Genomic DNA, 21,852 nt, shown 5'->3' with positions numbered 1-21,852 from the left:
TATAACTTTCTTTGACTTACGTCACATAGGTTTCAGGATAAAATTGTACTTTCGATTAAGATAAATCGAAGTCAAGATTGCTTCTAAAAATGTTGGAGATAGAAAGAATCGTGGAATATTTATTGGAAATCGAATTTATTTAATGGAAATGGTACGATTAATCCGTGAATGGGATTTTCCGTAACGGAATGTCAATGGAAATTGTTGCAAAGACAAAGAAAATGTCGATGACGTATCGTGGAAACTGGAAAGACAGTTTGAGAGAAAATTTTAAACGAAGATAAGACAAGACTCGTTGAACGATTAAAACAAAATTTCTTATTCCCTAATAACCGGCCCTAATAATCAAATTTCTGTATTACGCAAATACGAATCCTGTTTTTAACGTTGACAAGTTGAACTAAAAATAGTTCCGAATTTCTAACGAATAGAGTGATAGATGGAAATCTTCTGAAAATAATCGTCGAATGTTTTACGAGTCTGTAACGACATCTTGTCGAAAGTCGACATCTATTCGTATAACGAATAATATATATTTAATAAGTACGAGATGATATCTGTTACGATCGACGATACTCGAACAGCTCGTCATATACCTCCAAGTGCGATAAACGCATTAATCATTAGTCACGTTCGTTCCAAGAGAAAAATTAATTCGCGATTTTACGAGATTCGATCGGGAAATTCGGTATATTCGTATAACGACCTGTCACTCGATCGGTTCATCAATTTTCGCGTCGATCATTTTATCTAAGTACTTGTCCATCCGTTCCATTTATCTACTCGATTGTCTGTCCATCACTCTCGATCAATTTATCACTTGTTTCGTCAAACCGTGAATCGAGGAAAACTCGATTATCTATCGCTCCGTCGAGTTTACGACGACGAATTAGCAACGCCGTTCTTATCGACGTTAGCCGTTTTGATATTTCCAGCGTAAAATTGGAGGCTAAATTACGCAGAGAATAGATGAAAAGAGGGAAGGAGCATCGCGACCAAGATCATCAGAAGTCATAGCGGCGATGTTCATCTTCCGACCGGTTAAACTCGTTGAAACACGACGAAATCGATTCAATTTTCATCGTGGTCATCGCGCGCATTTCAACCTGAACGATTCAGATTCCGTAAACCAAATTCGTCGTACGCTACGGTCAAATCGGCCAGGCTGACCAGTATCCACGTAGCGGACTTCAATTGGGTTTTCCGGAAAACCTGTTGGGTAATTCCACTGCAGGAGGAACGGATTTATGGTTGGTGCGTGCTACTGAATTTCCGTTCCTCCGATTCTACGAACAAAGAGAGCCGCGAGCCAAGAATTAGCGACTCGCTTCCAACGAAATAAACATAAAATCCTGTGCAGCGAGAGAAAAAAATATTTCGCGTGTTAAACGAATTTGCGTTTCGCGAGTTCTAGGAATTTATCGCATTATGGAAAGAATGTCGCGTATTTCTAGTTACTTTACATTTTGCCTGTTATTAGAGCGCGAATGTTTACGTGGCGTAAAAAATACGCAAACGGAATTCGTGAAACGTAACGATGCAACAAGTATACGTATATATTGAAAATATATATAATTATAAATTATAAATAGCAAAGAGTCGAAAGAACGGAATCTCATATATCTAGTTCCTGTTTTGTACGCAACGCGTATTATTCCACGTCACTGCTAATTAATTCATTTCTCCATTTTTCGTACCTAACGAGATTTACGCCAGCTATTCGTATCGTCACCGTTACGTCGCTACCTGTTCCGACGCATCGATAAATCCATTTTCAGTTCGTTAAATGAACCGATTCCAGGCGGCAACGTCGATGTTTCTGTTTGTGCTTCTAAACAAAACTAAATACGAGCTTAATTGTACGTCGATTAAACTTGTACAAATTATCACGATCTTGTACAAAATATTTACAGTTGCGAAACATACAATTTACGCAATCGGAACGATGCAATTCTCGAATAAATGACCAAGTTTCACGATAATACGTGCAATATCCGAACTACGCTTCAAATAAATCACTTTGATCCAATTTTTTGCAACGTTAGCTATTCGTTAAAGATAAACACGGAACTTGTGTTTTGATCGGGTTGCACCAAATATCCAAATGTCTATGACAATCGCGAAGTTGACGATCCATTTCTGATAGGCAATCACGAGAATTTCCTATTCCGAGTACCGTAACGTTCGTGTTAATTTTCATTCTCATCAACGCGTTTGCAATAACGTAGGAAATATTGCCTGCAACATCGATGCATAATAGACTCCGAAGGAATTCACCAGCATGAACCAGCGTGCTAATTAATTCTACGTACTACTCCATTCGCGATCCGTGACTAGCATACGCTTTTGCCCATTCATTATGAAAGCAATGTAAACGCAGATTAGAAATTCTGTCGTAAAAACCATCGTGCGTTTCTTACCTTTAATGGAAATAACGCGGAGAAAGTTAATTAATGAAAAGCTAATAGACAACTACCAAGGAATTTAACTAAAACACGAACGGTATCGCTTGGATACCAGCTTTCACGTATATTATGGTTTATCGTTAGGCTAAACTTAAAAGTGACTTTTCCTCGGATGAATAATCGCCGTAAAATTTGAAACAAGGTCGAAAAGAAAAGTTGGATCTTTGAAATTTTGAAACGACGTTTGAAATCTGAAAAAATCCAAGTACATCGAAACGACAAAGATAAGACGTTCGTAAAATTAGAAATTGCGTTAAACGTTCATCGAATTAACGGCTGGACATTCTCGGAGGAACTGGGAGGGAAAAAGCGAGAAGAAAAAGAAAGGACCAGCCTGTATGCATAAACTGCGTATAATGGATCATGTGTACGGTTGACAAACGGCGTTTGTCAAAAGCAGGCTTTGTCGAATACAGGTGCACGGTATATTCCGGTTGGTGTATGTGACGGAGCGATTCACTCGATCCTGTAGGATTCGCGAATGTCGAAGCTCGTCGTTGACACCGAAGGCACAGAGCGTCGAATGCCACTCGGTTACGGGACGGCTCTCTATAATCTGTCGATCACACGAGCTCCCAGGCAAAGCTTCGAGAGCTTTTTAGCCTGCGACTCGAGTGATTGGATTCGCGGTCGAGGGAATCCCATTGGCAAAGAGAGGATCGGTCACGAGGGTAGAGGGATTTTCATCCGTCGGTGTACCGTCTCCCCGAGCGCTCGTAAAAACATCTAGGTGAAATAAGAAAAATTGTACGGCTCTGTTGGGACGATTAAAACTTGCAATTCGGTAGTTGCGGGACTAGATAGTTACGGAAACTGGCTTTGCGTTGCGATTAGCCGTCCTATCGATTTCGCTGTATAACGAAATCGTTTTACGACGCGACACTCGATTTTACTCGATGATAAAATGAATATTCAACCGAGATGGAAATTAACGTAAACGTTAATAGCAGTCGTTTGAAAAAGTACAACGTGTTTCCTAAATTTTTCAACCGCCTCTATTTTTCACTCCAACTTTTACAGATATTATTTCCAATCTATTTTGTAATCGACGGATGGAATATCGTCTCATCGACGGTACCATGTTGAACAAAACATTAGTGCGAAACACTGTCCGTGATTTAGTCTGCGAATGCGTAACGAATATCACTTGGAAAACCGTTTTAGTGAAATAAATCGATCTTCGTGAACTCGTGACGCAAAGTCACGTCGCTATTGGAAATTTACCGGAATATCGAATATCGATCCTGCAATCGCAGGTACACAATGCGTTCCGTGGTACGCTGAAACGCCATGAAACAGTTTATAGAATTTCCTATAGAACTGAAAATAGGACTTGTTTCGCGTGATATCGTCGGGGCGGTTTTCCTCTTGATGTTTATTCGACCACGATAACGGAACGGTTTTGTAGAAGAATTCCGATCGACGTGAACGCGTTCGCCTCTGTTCCATCTTTCGTTAAACACGACAAATTGGCAAGTGGAATTTACTTTTCTTCTTCGGCTGTTCTTATCTAGTAAGTAGGTGCGTTCTCGGGGAATCGACGATTATGATTCGACAGCGTGAATAACGATGTACGTCGCGAAACGATGTAATTACTCGCGAGTTATTTCGTCCGGCGAGCAGAAAATTGCAACGTAATTTCTACGAGCCAACTCCTGCGGGCAACTTCGAACTGCGAATAAAAATGTTACGAATTCGTGTCTCCTATTCGTTGTAACTTTGAAAATTCATCAGAAAACTGGCACGTTAGTCGTTAATCTTTGCAACTATAAAAATAAAGAGATACGAACGAACGTAATGTAAATAGTATCAACGATCGTCTACGTTCTAACACTTATTCGCGTAAGTTGCTTCGATACTCGTCGTCGATGTCTTAATCGTCACAGCAAGAAGCGCAAAATAATTCACTCTAGACGCTGAAAAGCTCTCCGCGAACGGAAACTGACACGTTGAGAGTTTCCACGTAAAGTAACGATGGCTCTCCATCTTCTCGTTTTATGCCTGTCGTAAATTTTACGAGCCGAATTCGTGGTTGGTGATTCCGTTGGTCGTTAGAATTGCAAGCACGGTTGTTCTTCGATTGAAACTGGCGAATAGGTAAGTCAAACGGAGAAATAAAGTAAGAAAACTCGATACGTGAACTATATTTTATCTTTGCCGCGCACCAAACGGATGAACGCCGATATCTTCTATCTTTATACTTGTATTACGTATTCCAAGAAATAAGAATATATCGGTACCAAGGCTCCCGAAATTGAAGGCAAATTAATATAACGTTTTAACGTTCTACGATTGTTTCTTCTCGTTCGAAGAAAATGCAAGTTTTCGATGACTTGTTGCCAATGATGGACACGGTGGTCTCGATAATCCAAAGTAAGGAGGGTCATATTTGGCTCGATTTAAAGGAATTCGACTTAAGCGGACTGAAATTGCTATGAAGTATTTATCGCTACGATTTTTCCGCCTAAAGTACTATGTTGTTTTTTCTAGAACGTACTAGTCTGCTCAACGTATCCACCTACTTCCATTTTATATATCGATCGTCGCGCATCCTCTTATATCTTCCGCTTCTACGCAATTTTCTCATTGGATTCTCGTAATTTTCGATTTTACTTTACATCTCTGACAACGTGCGATACATCTGCTGCGTCGTCAAAGGTATCCAACTTTAATAAAAAACGTTACTTCCTTTAACGCGAGACTATTCAAGCTTTTGCGAAGCAGCTATTTTAAATCGAACCGTTCACGTGTCATATTTATTTATTCCGTTTTACACGCATTGATTCTTCGGCTTATTTCGTTCCTTTCTTCTTCTTTTTTCCTTTTTTTTTTTTTTTTATATTTGCTGCGCGATATGTAATCCGCATAATCAAGCGCAGAGTTGGCGATAGCTAGGAAAAGAGGAAGGGGCAGAACCCGCGCAAACGGGAGCAGAAAATTAATATCGCGGCATGATGTATCGTTTCATTCTCTACTTTATTTCCTTCGTTCTACTTCGTGCCAGCCCATGAACGTTCGGCCATTTTGTTTCGTGGCACGATTTCAATTCACCCTCTCATTTTACTCGTTATTGTCGAGTTCGTACATCGTTCCGCAAATTTTAAAAAGGAAGCCTTCCTCTCGTGATATCGGTATTTGCCACGGCCAGTATTTTTCAACTACCGGCACAAATGATATCTCGTCGTTAAAAAAATTTCTTAGCAAAACTACGAGGATCGTAGCAGAATTAAGTCTGTATCCTCCTGTGCGATACGAGCAGAACGTTTCTTTGAAAATATGTTAGGTCATCCCATAAGTTCGTGCCGTTTTTCGACCGGTTATATATGTTAAGATCGTTTACATACGTTTCAGTTTCATAAAAAAATGTAATGCCCCTCTCGTTGTACAACTTCTTCCCATTTTTCATTATTTCGTCTCGATAAAAGTTCTCTTGTTTTCCTTTAAAATAAGAAATGTATACACAAAGGGCGGCACGAACTTAAGGGATGACCTAACACGATATAACCGTTATACGTGTACGATAAATTTTATTTCAAGATGTAGCTAAGGTGCTTTCGATACTACGTAGAATGTCGTCGCGTTGATGAACGACAGCCTGGTTAATGAACGTGCGACGCGTTGATATTAGGGTAATTGATCTGTCACGTCATCGGGATATTGTTCTCGTATCCGAGCAACTTACCGAGCGACGAAAATCAGGTATTTCTTTTGTTTCTTCGAATGACTTTTCCACCTCTTGGGTATATTTCGCGCGTATACAAAGCCACAGAGAGTGAAAAGAAGAAATTATATGGTCGCAAATGCCCACCCCATTGTTCTTACGATCCCATTTCCTTTTTCCTCGCACCTTTTTGCACGGTGAAGATACGTCGAAGATGAAAAGGAACAAAAGCTCGCGAGAAATGTTCCACAGACGAAAATTATTCTCTCTTTCCATCTCGGAGCGATCGAACGTCTCGATTATCCCGTTGATCACCTTTTCATTCTATCCGTTTGCTCTGCAATTTTAGATACTAATTGGATATTTTTCTAGCCACCTAAAATAACCGTGTCCGGACCATTAATTTTTCCAACGCAAACACGCGATATACGTGTGTTTTTAAAAATGGTAGTAAATTAATTTTAAACCGGACAATTATTTTACGAAGGAAAATTGTTGTAAAATTTAAAGAACACGAGTAGTATTTCTTCTTCCATTCGCTACACGTACATGGAGTGTTAATATCCGTACATTTATAACGTATGTAGTACATTGCGAAAGTTATGAATTCAAAACAGACATCGTACGTTCAGCAGCCATTCAACTTGCTAAAAGGGAGCAATGTACGATCAAAGTTCCAAATACAACAGAAAAACGGAAACAAGAATTTTGAATATTCTAGATGAAAGACGAAAACCAGTGAGAGATATAAAGACCGTGTGTCTACATCAACATGATCAAAGGAGAATACCGCTGGCCTGGCATAATGCGAGTTTGAAAGGAGTTGATAAGACGTGACGTGACGGATACGAACAGCGTAAACGCGAAAATTGCAGTGCACCTTGGCGACGTGACGTAATGTGACAATCAATATCCATAAAGGACGCACGACTACACCAAAGTTCGTACAAAGTACAACTTAATTATATAATAAAAAAGTTTGCGATCCATCCATCAGACGGAATTTCTTCGTCGATTAAACTCTCTTTTACATTTGACAATTTCGTCAAAACTGTGACATCCCCTTTGGACAGCTAAACGTCCTTCGTATTCTTAAACTCTTAAACGATATTATCGATGATTCTCAAATGTGACAACGAGTTAACGCTAGAACTGCCACGCCAGTCAAATTTACTGGTTTTACAATTTTATTATAAAATTCCTACTTCGTGTTCTATCTTTTCTCCACGATGATGTAATGACTTTCGCAACGATAACTAAAAGAATGATATAACGAATTTTATTTTGTCTTTTATGTATTCAAACTGAAGATAATTTTGTATCAAAGCTACTTATACCAATACCAGTCAAAATTACCGATACTTGTCAAAGTGACAACCAAGTAACCAGTTTCCTCGTTTTGTACAACTTGCCACACGTTTTTCGGATTTTTACCGCGTATCGTTCGATATGATGATATCAGTTATCGGGAAAATTCCGGATCGATCGCTAGATGCTGACACTAAAAATACCACAGCGATCAAAATGACTGGTTCTACGATTTTACAAATGTGTCAATCCTCCTTTAGGGATGATGGTCCCAAATGGATTGATAATACCAAAAATCTACCACATGACATGGAATTCCTTCTGTAAGAAAGCAATAAATCAATAAATATACAAATATTCCATTATTGCGTATTTTTTAAAGACCAGTCATTTTGACTGACTTTGATAGAAATAACTTCGTGTTAACTATCGGTAGTTCTAGCGTTACGACACGTATAATAAACGCTCGACTCGGCAAGATCTCTGTTCCACGATCACCATTAAATAGCTGTGGAATATCTGTTCTTAGGTTTTTCGTCCAACTTAAAGTTCGGGATTCGCTTAAAGTTCGGGATTTTATCTTTTTTCCTGTAAGGTCGGTTTAAAAGTCGTATCGATTGGTCGTTGGTACTTTAGCACCGCCGATGCAACGATAATTCTGTAAATGGTATTTCACTTAAAATTCAACGTTTGATCTAATAATTTGGGGACAGATATAACGCAGAATTCAATATCCGAACGCTGCAGTGTCAGATGAATTTGCAATTCGTCACAAGTGGTACACAAGCGTGTGTAAATATGTACGTACCAAGAGGCTTGTTCCAACCTGAAACTCGCGTCGGTCGAAGACCTTGACGACATTTCCTGCGAACAAGCGTATTCTCGTTGCTCGCTTTCAACCAATTTCCTGGTAAAATAGGGCTCGAAAGCAGCGTTTTGATCGCGTTTTAGCAATGGCAAGAGACGACGCAATGCGTCGCTCGACGTCGCGCCGTTTGGTCGAGTCACGGAGCTGCATAACCGTGTATCCGCATCGCCCGCGGCCCTTCGCGTCAGCTTTTCAGTCTTTCAGCCTCGTTCTGGTACACGGAAAGGGCGAAACGACCTTTCGAAATTCAGCCAGGCCGCGATGCACAGGTGTTCTAGCAAGAAAAGCGAATAAAGCCAGTTCGCTTCGGTTGACTGAATAGAACTTCGCTTGCCCCACCCAGCTGCGTTGCACCGTGTCTCGCAGCTTACTTTCCGTTCCTCCGAACCTTCCTACTGATTTCTTCTTCTAATTAGGCTTCGATGGAACGATCTCGACACGGTTTAATTAACGGCTACCTCGCGCGTATTTCTTCCTCTCAAAGTCTCCACGGAAAATGTGGCGGAAAAAATGCATCCTGATCCGGATCTTGAGCGATCGATCGTTTAATAAATGTGGTTATACTTTAGCAATTTTATCAGCGATTGCATGTATTTACATTCGATTCCTATTTACCACGTCCCAACCACGATCAAGTGCATCGACCAAAGTTACAGTTCTACGCTTGTTTGAAATTTCAGGTGGATCGATCGATCGATAACACGATGCGTATACACTGGCGTATGCTTTGGAAATATCGAAAGGAAAGCTACGTTTCTTCCAGTCGAGCTTTCAAGATCGAAGCGATGTGTTCGGCGTAAATGTGGCGGCCGCTGCGACGCGACATTTCTCAGGAATATAGATCGATCCATCGATAAGGCCCAAGTCGTCTAAGCGAAGTGCGATCCTTTTAAGGGATAGCCTGATAGGTTTCGAGCATATCCTGTTTGCGTGCTTTTGAAATGTCCCCGGCTAAAAGCAGGATGACGTTAATTACGAACACGATGGAAATAAGCGTCGCAGTTTAAAGGCTTGGTTTTATAAGCTGCGCGAACGATGTCGTCAGAATCACGGGATATCCAGTTTCGCTCGATTAAAACGGCCATATCCGTTTCAAGGATCCGAGTAAGTAATCGTAATAATTAATCGTCCGACCTTAACCTTACGCGTTCCAAACGTTTCTTCCAATTATATGCTTCGTTGATATTCGCGCGTTGGAAATTTTTGAAACACGCGTCGCATCTTATTGCCAGCTTCTAGAAATTTCGTTGGTTTCATCCTGCAAAATAAGTTTCGAAAGTCTTTTAAGATAAATATCACAACGAGTACATTCCTTTCGTCGTCGATGCGGGAAATGTAAGATTTTACAACTATCGATAGAATACCCGATCAAAATTTGATTAAAATTCCTCCGATCGTTTGATGGAAAATAGGTCGTTGCAGTACGGAACTTTCCTGCCAGGCTATAAAGCTCGATTATAGGTTCATCCGCAGTTTATTTCAGACTAAAGCCTGATTGTTTACTAAATGTCGGCTTTTTATAGCCATAGTAAACGTAAAATCGCTGTTCTCTGTAAAATCGAAGATACGAGAAACTTTGCTGCGGTTTGTCCATTAGCTGAATGATCGTTTCTCATTCTTATTCCACGTTTAATTATAACAAGAACGAAATTTCCCATTTGCAATTTCTCGGAGTCGCGTCTATCGTTTCGTATAGCGATATGTTTCGTCGAGATATATGGCCCTTGCCATATCTGGTAAAATATTCTTTGATCGACTTTCGATGAATCGATCGTGGCGCTTTTGTTTTTTACGTTGAACCTACACCGTTGAATAAATTGTGGAAAGACACCGTTGAAAGACGCGTTCCATCTCTACTTGCTAATTTTCCGCGGGAACGTAATTCGAACAATTTCACGGAATTTCCGCGTTCTGGTATGCAACAATATTTTCCTCGTTTCTTTCGTTCTCACTGAGAAGTAACGGAGCATATTTGCTAAGATCGTTCGTCTTTCGAGCAACGATCGAATCGCCTCCCTTTCAGCGTCTCTCGCCGCGAAACGTTTTCTCCGGTTTGCTGGCGTGGTTATTAGATCGAAGCCGCTCTCGAGCAGAGCCGATAAAGAGGACAAAAGCATCGCTCACCGGTGGGATCGATTTTCGGCGGATTCCTAACGATCTTTCCTTCTTTCTTTCTTTCTTTCTTTCTTTCTTTTTGTTACAGCCTGAGAACCGAGCAACCGAGTGGCCTCGACACGGGCGGCGTTCGTTTCGAGCTAAGCAGAGCTCTCGATCTCTGGGCGAGAAACTCCAAGCTTACTTTTCAGGAGGTTAACAGCGATAGGGCGGATATTCTGGTTTACTTTCATAGGTAAGTTCTCGTCTTTTATTGAAATTAACCGAATCCGAAATTAGCTGGATCGCGATAGCTATCGCTACCACAGCTGTCAGACTTTTCATATTCCCCTTAAGCTCAGAGGTAGCAACGACGGTAATAACGCCGTATACTTATTTCGTTACTTCGTCTGGAACATCTTACAGTATCAGAGGAGAAACATATAAATATATAAGAATAACTTTAAGGAATTCCATTTGCCAACCTCGTGCATGTATCGCGTATATTTATTTTTTCTAAGGAAAATACGGACAATCTAGAGATCAGGTAGTTTAGAGTAAAAGGTAAATCGGGAAACTTGGATTATTTACATATACGGATATACAGTTGGAGACAAAAGCGAGTGGACAAATAGCGAAGATAGTTAACGATAAAGTCTAATTGATACCTACGTATATATATTTCAATCTTATTTATTATATATTCCACCGTACGTGGATTGTTTAGTTAATAATCGAAATTAGAATTTACGCTTTTTTGTACGAATAAATGGCATTTTAAAAAGCGAATAAACGAAAAGCTCGGAAAGGAACGAAAATGGAAATTTTGCTCATACGGCCAGGTTTACCTTCTTTTATCGCGGCACAGTGCTTTTTAACTAGGAGACGAATTTGAACTTCGCTAAAAACCGAACATGGCACGATCATTGTTTTTTCCATCTTTTTTCCATTTCGTTTTGTCTTTTCTTCTTTTTATCCCAAAACATATTGACGAGTGCATAGCGCGCGGCGTTACATAGCTTTCATGGCCGTCGAGCAATTCGCGCGAACAGCAGATTTTAAATAAACCTCTTCCGTTTAATCATACCCCGTTCCCAGTTACGCCATTGCGATAAATTTCCCGATAACAAGGAAGTCCGAGAATCGAGCTATCGATTCTCTCTTTGTTCGCTCGTATTATTTCCTTCTCTTTGTTTACTGCTGTGCCTTTATAGACGCGGCTTAAAATTATCGTGCGGATTCGCGTGAATACTATGGTACTATGTTAATATCTCGATAGAAACATATATCGCACAAAAACATTTCGATTCGACGAGCTGAACGAAGTAAACGCTTCGCAAAGCCGAAACTGTTTTACGCTCTTTTCAACGAAAATGTACATCGCTACTTGATTATATCCTGCGATTAAATCATCGCGCCGTCAGAACTATATCGTATTAAGTTAATTATGATATTAAGTCGTTAGCGGTCGAACGAACAAAAATTTTCCACCACTATAGTTCTATTACATTAACTCTGTAATGCTATTATGCGCCTAAACGCGATTCCTGTATCGAGCGCCGTATCGAGGAATCGTATACCTCAACCATGAAAGCAGATGAAATTACAATTTCAATGATTAAAGAACATCGTTTTAGCGCAATTTAATTTTCGAACAATTTTGGTTTTTTCGTGTCAAAAAAATTACCGGAACGTAAAAATAACAAAGAGCTATTTACCACTCCTTCGAAATGGTTACAGCAAAAGTAACCGGAGGGTACGAAATCCTATGGTATAGTGTTGAAAACGTTTCGTACTTTTAATTTCTTAGTCGATCGTTCGCAGCTAAGGAACCACTTTACCGATTTGCAGGTACGTTAATTTCGTAAAAGAAAAGACGCGTCAACTGCATTTCGCGATACATCTTTTATGTATTTTCCTACGCGTGTTGTACACGTATCGTGTAAATCGTCGTCACTTTTCTCCGATGCAAACATAGTTTAGATACGTTATAGCGTAAAATCTCTTTTTTTTTTATCGTAAACAGCATCATTTATAAAAAAATAAAGGTGTGCCTGTTGAACCGATATCGGTTCCGCGTATCTATTAGGTCATCTATGTAGAACTCATTTATCCAACTTATTGGTTTTCCTATAGTTTGTAAGTAACGACGAACTGTTGCATAATGTATACCTAATTTGTGATCAACATCTCGCGCATAACGTCTGTGACGTGCATGAAACCGCATGGAAGTCTTCGACCGACTGAATCGAATCGATTATAATTATTATCGAACGCGTCCCTACCAGCCATGTTCGTTTCCTGCGATTTCTCTCTCTCTCTCTCTCTCTCTCTCTCTCTCTCTCTCTCTCTTTCTCTCTCCTAATATCGCGTCTGCCTCTCCTGTCCTCTTGATCAAAATTTAACGAAATTGGGACCTTGATCGTGTTTCGTGTAAAAAGTATAAATTTAATTTAAATTCGAGTTTGATATACTGATAGTAAGTAATACGTAATTAATATGGTATTGGATAGCTTCAATTCAGGACTCGTAACAAATTATGAAACGTTACTTTGTCGGTTATATCGAACGCGCATCGTAAGATCGCGAACTGAAACAAGCAGACTTGTCTTACCAATTCTCTCAGGATTATAAAGGTTCCAGTTAACTCTCCTGGTACACGTTTCGACTCAACCATATATAATATCGGAGAGCCGATACCGTTAGCAGAAACAAGCGTTGGAATTAAACGATCGCAAACTATCGATTAAACGCATCTCAAAGGATATAATATTCGTACTGGTCGTCGTGTTAATTCGTAGGTATCGATACTCTTAACGATCGAAAGCGATTTATTCGACAGTTATTCGGAGACCGTGGCGATAAACGCCGAAACTGTACGTCGCGCAGAAATCGAACGAAACCAGGAAGAAGGGAAGAATAGAGAAGACGAATGATCCGGTTTGCCGATTAGCCATCCGAACGGTACGATAACAGTGGCGTATCGGCTGTCCGGATAATCGACGAATACTCGCGAACGGAATTTAATTATGGCGCAGGGTATGCCGCTTCTCGTCCCTGTTCTAGACTCACTCTAGGGAAACGGCAAATTAAACGAACCGCAAAACGAAGCGAGAGATTGCGCATCGTACGACCGAGATACCGTGAGAACTTAGAGCTGTAGTAACGTCCGAACAAACAGCAAATAGCATAGAAATCGTGGCGTCGCGTTCGCCCGGAAACGTCAGAACGCGCGTAACAGGGGGAATTTCCTGCGAATTCTCCAAAGTCGAACAAGTAACGATAGAAAATAATTCGGTTCGATTTAACGTCGGTTGGTTTACTCTTCTACGTATTCTGCTTCAGTGGTCATCATGGCGATGGATATCCATTCGATGGGAGAGGCCAGATTCTGGCACATGCGTTCTTTCCTGGTAGAGATCGCGGCGGAGACGTTCATTTCGACGAGGAAGAAATATGGTTGTTGCAGGACGACAACAGCAACGAAGAAGGTAAGAACTCAGAAGCTCAGTGACGAAGCTAGAGAACAGAAATCCGCCCTTTTCTTAAAACTAGCCTTTTTCGCTACATCTGCCTATATATATACTAACATTTGACATTTCGAAACGTACGGATTTCCCTGTGTAGAGATCAACTTTATCCAGACGTTTATCCAACTGAACATTCCCTCCGAATCGTTCGATTATAATCGCGGCGTAGTTTCGCTGAAATTCGGAACGATGCGAATATTTGCGTGATTACGAAACCCTGTACCGCGAAAACTTGATTTTTATATAAAAGTATTCGTAACGAAAAGTTTTATACGACGCTACGTCGTTCCTAGAAAAAACGGCAGAAAGTTTCGACAACTTTTAATTGAAAGCGGAAATACGTCGTACCTAATATCGTTATATGTGCCACCAAGTTCGCAAATCAGACGGATTCGTAACTCAAACGGCTTCAACCAGGAATATAGAGCGAAATCGGCGGACTAACGGTAACGATGAAATTTTAAAGCAACGACGCCAAGCTCGTTCAGATGTCAAAATAAAAATTTCTACGCGTTCCACTTTGTGCAAGGCGGGATTTTGCAACGGCGATGGAAGGAGGCACGGTAAGAGGAAGTTTAAAGGGATTTGCGGATGAAAAGAAAAGATTCCGGAACCGAGAAATTTTCGCAAGAGCGATCGAGCCTTTTTCCATTTGCTGGAGATACGCCAATTCGGTCATCCCGTGAGCGAGAAAAAGAAATAAGGAAACGATCGCCGAAATCTTCCCTCTGTTCCACCATATTTCCATATTGTTATTTTTCGTTCAAGCTACGAGAAACGCTAATGATCGAACAACGCGTCGTGCATTCTGACTTTTTGCCATTTGATCAGACTTTTATCGATAATTAAAACGAGAGATAATTTAGATGTTGGCTTAGAGAACTTCTATGGTGGCTTGACCTATCCGACACTCGATCCCTGCTAAACATCTAATTCCGAGATAACCCAAACACGAAACTCCATGCAAAATCGAAACTTGCAGGCAAATCTGAGACTTAGCGCTAACCTAATGCCTAAATCGATCTTGAAACGTGCCTCGGACCTGGCTGACGTTAAATTGACACATAAGTCAATTACCATCTAACTATTAATTTCCAAGAAATTAATCATTCGCTTAACGTATTTCACGTTCTATTTTATGCGATATAATGAAACTTTCATCGTTATAATTTCGATATTTTCGTTCCTACTGAATAGCAGAATATCAGACGAGAAACTTGAAATTACTACCGTTTCTTTCTGCTATGTTTGCGTTCCCTTCTTCTTTAAACTACGATTTAACTTCGCTTTACCTAAGAAAATGAAACGAATTTTTATGATGCAACTTCGGAAAAGAGAAAAAGTAAATTGGTTAAAAGGATGGATTATTCGATTCGTTTGCTCGAAACAAAGTTGCAAGGAAAATCAACTGGAGCAACGATGAAACTGTCGTGTTACTTTCGAAGCAAACGGTCAAGTAACGATTACATACGGTTCCCTATTTTAATTAGAACGTAAGTACTGTAAGGAGAAGAGCCAAATTCCCAATTCACCATATGGGAACGCTTGCTTGAAACCTAGATGCGACTTGATGCGATTTTCTACGATCCACGGTGAGATTACGACGGTTAATCGGCTTGATAATGCACGAAGAAAATCGAAATGGTTATTCAGAATCGGTCAACGGCTGTTGCCCGTGTCGCGAATTATTACTCGCGGTTCGATTTTGATAGATGGTTGGTGCAATTCCGATTGGCCTCGTTAATAACTCCAGCTTAGCTCTCATTCTCTGCTGGCGTTGCATAGTTTCCATTAGCATGGTCATAATTATCCTGGATTCACCGACATCGTTCAGGGTCCGCCTATTAATAGCGCCGCTACTAATACCGATAATTTCGGTAATTTTCCAAAAGTAGCATAACAATTTTGGCTAAATTGCTGGTTTAAAGAAACAGTCGTCTTCTTCTTCTTCTTCTTCTTTTTCTCCTTCTTCGCTCGTAAAACCAGCTATCCTTCAGTCTGTTATTTTTACGAAAATTTTTACGAAAGAACGTGTAGTTTCGAATTTGTCTGCAGTTTTCAATGTCAAGTTACAAATCGAACGAATGAAAATCTGTCTTAAAATATGTTACGGAATCGTAAACTTTGGAAAATCCATTCTCCTATTATCGAAACGAAGCTTCTGTATGGGTAATATTCGGCGATGTTGATGTCAGTTACGAACAACTAACGTGCTATCCGACACATACCGTCGGGAACCACAGGACGCTTGCAAACGACGAGAAACCGGAACATCACGATCAGCAAATCCATCGGAAAATTAGCATCCTCCTAGAATAGTCTTGACACGAATTCATCTGGAATTCTGACGTAGCACGGGAGATTTTTCGAGCAACCGATTTATCGATAAATTCTTTGCCGGATTTAACGTTGATATTCCAAAAACGTTGCTACCGTGCAAATACAGGGTGAGTCGAAAATCATAGCACAACCGGACAGAGGGTGATACTACGTGAAGAAATAAGATTTTCTCCGAAACGTGTTCGGTCGTACTACGGTTCCGATCCACCTTGTTATAGTTTACTTTATACTCGATCGGCAAATTACCATAGTAATCGCAGTAAGAATTTTATTTGAAAAGTGCGTTATATCTTTGTAAAAATTCTTTGATCATACATGCATTTTCTATAGCGTTATCGTTACACTTTTGCAGATTTATATTTATTATGATCGCGCAAGCATCCGCTATCCAAATAATTTGTATGCAACAACCTAAATGGAGAAGGTACACGAGGGTACGACGAGAGCGGTGTAATTTCTGTAAAAAACTCGCTGGAATATCGAGGCTCGGCAATCTGAAGAGCCCTTCGAGGACGACCGTAATCCGTTCCACTTATTTTCATGCTCGTCCTCGAGCAGGCTTTTGATTAAGAGCACTTGACTCCCGGTATATTGCAGCTAGCTGCTGTTAACATCGAGATTTCGAAGTATGTATCACGACGACGCGACGCGACGCGCTGAAAGTTCGTAACGAGGAAACTTCACCGAGAAGATCGCGCCGCGCCACGGATGCCACGCTAGGCCTTTGCATCAACGCCCTTCCTTTGATTGACGTTTTGCGATGTGCTTGCAGTCACTACGCAAATTGCACTTGTCAAGATTACGCTACTTGCGTTCTCTCTTGACCTTCTCTGCGTCATATTCGTAATTTACACAGTCTATTCCTTCTTTTTTCGTACACCGTATATTTTTACAATCCGAGGAAAACAAGGAATATAGAGGGGAAAAGAATACGATAAATTTTAATTCCATTTGGTAATCCCATTTTAAATTCTTCGATGTGTTGGAGGAAAACTGTACATCTTCTCCGGTGTTTAGTTTTCTTAGTCCTCGAAGCCATTGAGCGTCGTTTAGCTCTAAATCGATTCGAAGAGCCTCTCGGACGGTGCAGTGGGGTATAGACGGGTCAGTTTTCGTAATTAGATAAAAACCCATAGATGCGTGGCTTCTCGTGCCGATCTCGACTGGTATACACTGTACTTGTACTTCACTATATTTCTATTATACATTCCTCTTCATTCTATTTCGAGATAAAGCTCAACACGACGTAACACCAGGTGTAAGTTCCCTCAGGCTTTCACGAGCCGAGTTTTCCAAGTTTATGCCGCTCGTGGCTTCGTGTTCTTTTAGAAAAGTGTTCCGACATTTCGCTAACATTTCGTTCGAAAGGACAATACTTGCACGCAGATATATCAATCCGTATGAAATATTAATGGACACAGTTTGTTATATTCTACACGCTAACTTTATGCGATCTTCCGATATTTTTGTATTTTTCGTGCTACGTACCACATATATAATACATTATCTTTTTCCACGTTCTACGTATTTCATTTGCGTCGTTTTTGGGTTTTACGTGCACGAACGCTTCGCTCGAGTCTTAGAAGACACGTTATAGTTATTTGATATAAAATTATAATTATAAAATATAATTGTACGAACACCGTTCCGAGTTAATCTATTTTCTTCTTCTTTATACGCGATTTTGTCGTCTAGTTGCATTAATTTTTCTTCCAAGATACGCCACTTCGTCTCTCAGGGTAGAATATCTCGACGAAGAAACGAGAAATTGATGCAGATTTTCTCGGTGATACGTCGGAAAGAAGACGATCGCATTTATTCGCTTTTCGTAGCGACTGAACGCGCGCTTCTTTTATCGCCAGCCTTGCGAGCTTTAATTTTATGATTTCGACCTACATTTCACAACGAACGTCCCGAATGCGAAACGAGACGGAACGAAGATAAAAAGCCGTCAAAAGGAAAGTACGTTAACGCGAAACTCGAGCTTCCGTGAAACCGTCAACAAATTTTCATATCCCTCTGATAAACGACCGAAAGTGACTGATATTATCAGACGTCGATTACCGTTTACTCCGTTTTTATTTATCCACTTCGTGGACGTTTTTACCTGGTTCGCCGTTTAAGCGAAACGTAGAATAATTCTTATAAACTAAATTGGTGAAATAATTTCTACGTTGCTGGTGTTTGCTTCGATCGAAAATTCGATATTCGTTTCGAATATCGTTCGAGATATTAAAGAAAGAACGGTGGGTAGCACGAAACGAGTTTATTGAAAGAATATTTCACAGTATCCACGAAATAACGGTTGCTATCGAGAAAACAAAACCCTTCTCCCGATATCATATATTTTACAACTAAAAATATACGGATATCGAGAGAGACCTTTTGGAAATAGCGTCCAAACGATCTGCCATTCTCGCGAGATTCGTTCCTCGTATAATAAAAGTATCTTTCGTCTGATCCTCTTTACTCGGTTTCTTAACGATAACGATTCCTCTTGCTTTTTTTCGCGAAAGAAAGTTGGAAGAAAAGACGCGAATAACGGAAATAAGAAAGTATAGATAGGAGAATGAATAACCGAGTAATAGGGCAAAGTTTGAAACGGTTCTTTTGCCTTTCAGGAACCAGCCTTTTCGCGGTGGCCGCGCATGAATTTGGCCATTCTCTTGGCTTAGCTCACAGCTCGGTTTCTGGAGCGCTCATGTATCCCTGGTACCAAGGATTGAGCTCTAATTACGAGTTGCCGGAAGACGACAGACACGGTATTCAGCAAATGTACGGTGAGTGAGTTTGCATATTCGATAATTTCGTTGCCATAATAACAATGATTATAATACTCTATGCTTTCGCCTACTAATTTTGCGGACGACTCGAATCACAAACGAGGCTACGGGCTTGGGTGGAATCGATAAAGAAAACAATCGAATCACGCGCGTCGTACGATAAATAATTACCGATCTCGCGGTTCATTCGTGTACTTTTACGTTTACGTGCCGGAATGAAGGGGAAACCATTCGCGTAATCTTACGTTTCTGTCTGGTTTTTGCGATATGATATATGTGCAGCGGCACATGAGCTACAGGACAATTCGAATCACGTCGCTCTTTTGCCTCGGAGCATCGACGTCGTTAGGATATACATAATGTAATAATAAACAAACTCCGGGCAAAACAATGTCGCCGCTACGTGCAACCGTCAAACAAAGTCGAATTTAAACTTTCCGGTGCTCCCCCGACCGGTATAAATAAACGAGCGCGATCGTAAGATGACCAGTTTTTCAGTCTCAGTCTTTATTAGCGATCATTACGCAGTCTTCAGTTAGTATCGAGCGTTCTTACCGAACATTCTTTCAACGACCAGTATCGAGCAATCCACAGTTGACTCTGAGTTATATTTATAATATTTTAAAATATATTTGACGGTATAAAAATGAAGTAATCTGGTCGTTTAAACGACTCGACCAAGCATCCTCCACATTTGTCTAGCATTTTTAGATACTACGATATAGCAGCTCCATTTTAAACGCGCAAACTATTCAATTTCTAAACACTGATAACATAAATCTGACGCTGTGAGATGGAACTCGAGTATCTAAAGAGTAAAATATCCAAAAGGAGAACTGTTTCTTGTAATACGTTTGACCTATCGGAAGCTCGAACGCGTTAAGTTTGGGTTAGGTCAGGCATCAATCACGCGTAACACCAACAATGCTGGTTCTTTAAATATCGGTCTACAGCGATATTTCCACGGAGGAAAAACGTAGAAAAACCGCGCATAACCGTCGACTAGTTAACAAGATCGTTCTCTCGTGTATTCGTCTACCGATCCTTCGGCGTGTCGGTTTTTATTCGTTCTAGAGAAACGCGCAAAACCTAGTAACGCGCGGTCGTATGAAAATCCGAAGGTACAGACCGAAAGTACGAAAGTGCTCGCGAAAGGGCATAATTGAAGTTTGAAATATACATGGTCGACCGACGAAATTCAGGATAAATCGAGAAAACAATTTCGCGAAATAATCGCGACGGTAGAGCGTAGAAAGATGTCCCCGCGGTTGGTAACAACAGGGTGAAATGAAACGTGAATAAAATATAAAGAACGGCCGTCCCCTTTCCCTTTCCCTTTGCTTCTAGCGGGATACAGGCCGTAGATTCGGGTGATTTAGCGTATGAGAAAGGTTTCCAGCCTCCCAGACCCGGATCGCAAATGCATTCCACTTGCCCCTTCCGCTTCTGTTTTTGTCCTCCCTCGTTCCCGCTATTCCACTCTTTCTATCCTTCTCTTTCCTCTTTAAACGCATTTCTCCGTTTCTACCTCTTATACCGGCCAATTTCTTCTTTTATTCCTTTATACCGACTCCCCCGATTTTATTCATCACCGTGATTTTTTTTTTCTCCGCGTCCTCCAATCCGCCATCTCTTTCCTCTATCCCCTCTGCTCTTCTTCGCTTTTCTCTTCTGCTTCCTCTTTTCTAACTTTGGATCACGCAGTCGTTAATTTTTCCCGTATATTGTTCGTACTTTCCATCTCCGCCGTATCCTTTTTGTCTTTCTCGTCGTTTCACGTCACCTTGTTTTCTCTTCGTCGTTTCCCACGTTCATTTACGCTTTTTACATTTTTCTAACGCTAAGTCCTTATTCTCTTTTTTTAGCCTCGATGATGTATGTTCGTTGCAGTCTGCAGGAAAGAATATTCCGACGAGGAAAACGTCTTTGTCGTACGACCCTGTACTTGCGCAGGATAAGAGCTCCTTGATCCACGAATCAAGTAGATCGTTTAGGTCGTATCGTTTAACGATATAACTATTATAACGTAACTCGATTCTCATACAAATTATATAAATTCATACGAGTAGATCTCTTTTTTATTTCTGCGCGTACTACGTACTGGACAAAGTTTAGCCGAGAAAAACTAGGACAGCCTCTATTACAGCACGTAAATAAGTTCGCGTAACATTGTCGCAAAGACTGAGCGAGTAACGCGACGATAATTTTATTCAAACGACCATTGAACGTGGAAAGGCGTGTTCTTTAACGACAAACGCGTCATTCTCACAACGTTTTACACCTTTTCACGGGAGAGGTTTCTTCCAGCAGTAACGATTGCTTTCGTTTAAACAGTCGCGTGGTCGACGTCGTTCGTCAATTTCGAAAATTTCCAGATAATCTCTTTTTAACGAAACGCGAGCCTTTGAACGTGCAGTTGCGTCTCTGCTCGTACGCGGTGTATCTGTTGGGTCGTCCGAAAAGTTTCTTTCGTTTTATAAGAAAATAATGGATGTACAACGTTTTCCGTTTTATATTGCTTTATCGAATTACGTACGATCCAATTAAGATCACATAAAGATAAAGATCACAACGTTCGATGGATTAAGTTTCATGTTTGTATAAGTAATAGATATAACATAAGAGTTAACAACACCACCAAAACCCATTAGTTGCTCGATTACTCGACACGGCGGATCAGACACGCAGGCTAAAAAGACATTACCCTCTAGATTCAAACGTTAGATTCAGCCAGAATCAAACATGTTCAGGTTGTTAGATGTATAAAGAGAGAAAACGCGTGGATAAAGAGTAAGGTACAAAA

At 40.5% G+C, this 21,852-nt stretch overlaps 1 protein-coding gene across 5 annotated transcripts in view; it reads left to right on the top strand.

Moving 5' to 3' along the window:
• Positions 1 to 21,852, top strand: part of LOC126920300 (matrix metalloproteinase-2) — a 98,653-nt gene that overhangs the window by 69,822 nt on the left and 6,979 nt on the right. For all 5 annotated transcript variants that reach the window (XM_050730429.1, XM_050730431.1, XM_050730428.1 and 2 more), the window contains 3 exons: positions 10,506 to 10,652; positions 13,742 to 13,887; positions 18,888 to 19,046. In XM_050730429.1, coding sequence (XP_050586386.1) covers positions 10,506 to 10,652; positions 13,742 to 13,887; positions 18,888 to 19,046 — 452 coding nt within the window. The remainder of the gene's footprint in view (positions 1 to 10,505; positions 10,653 to 13,741; positions 13,888 to 18,887; positions 19,047 to 21,852) is intronic.

The sequence above is a fragment of the Bombus affinis genome, chromosome 9, assembly GCF_024516045.1.
Source record: "Bombus affinis isolate iyBomAffi1 chromosome 9, iyBomAffi1.2, whole genome shotgun sequence".
Lineage (NCBI taxonomy): Eukaryota > Metazoa > Arthropoda > Insecta > Hymenoptera > Apidae > Bombus > Bombus affinis.
The sequence above is the reverse complement of the archived record's forward strand: the minus strand, read 5'-3'. Positions and strand labels throughout refer to the sequence as shown.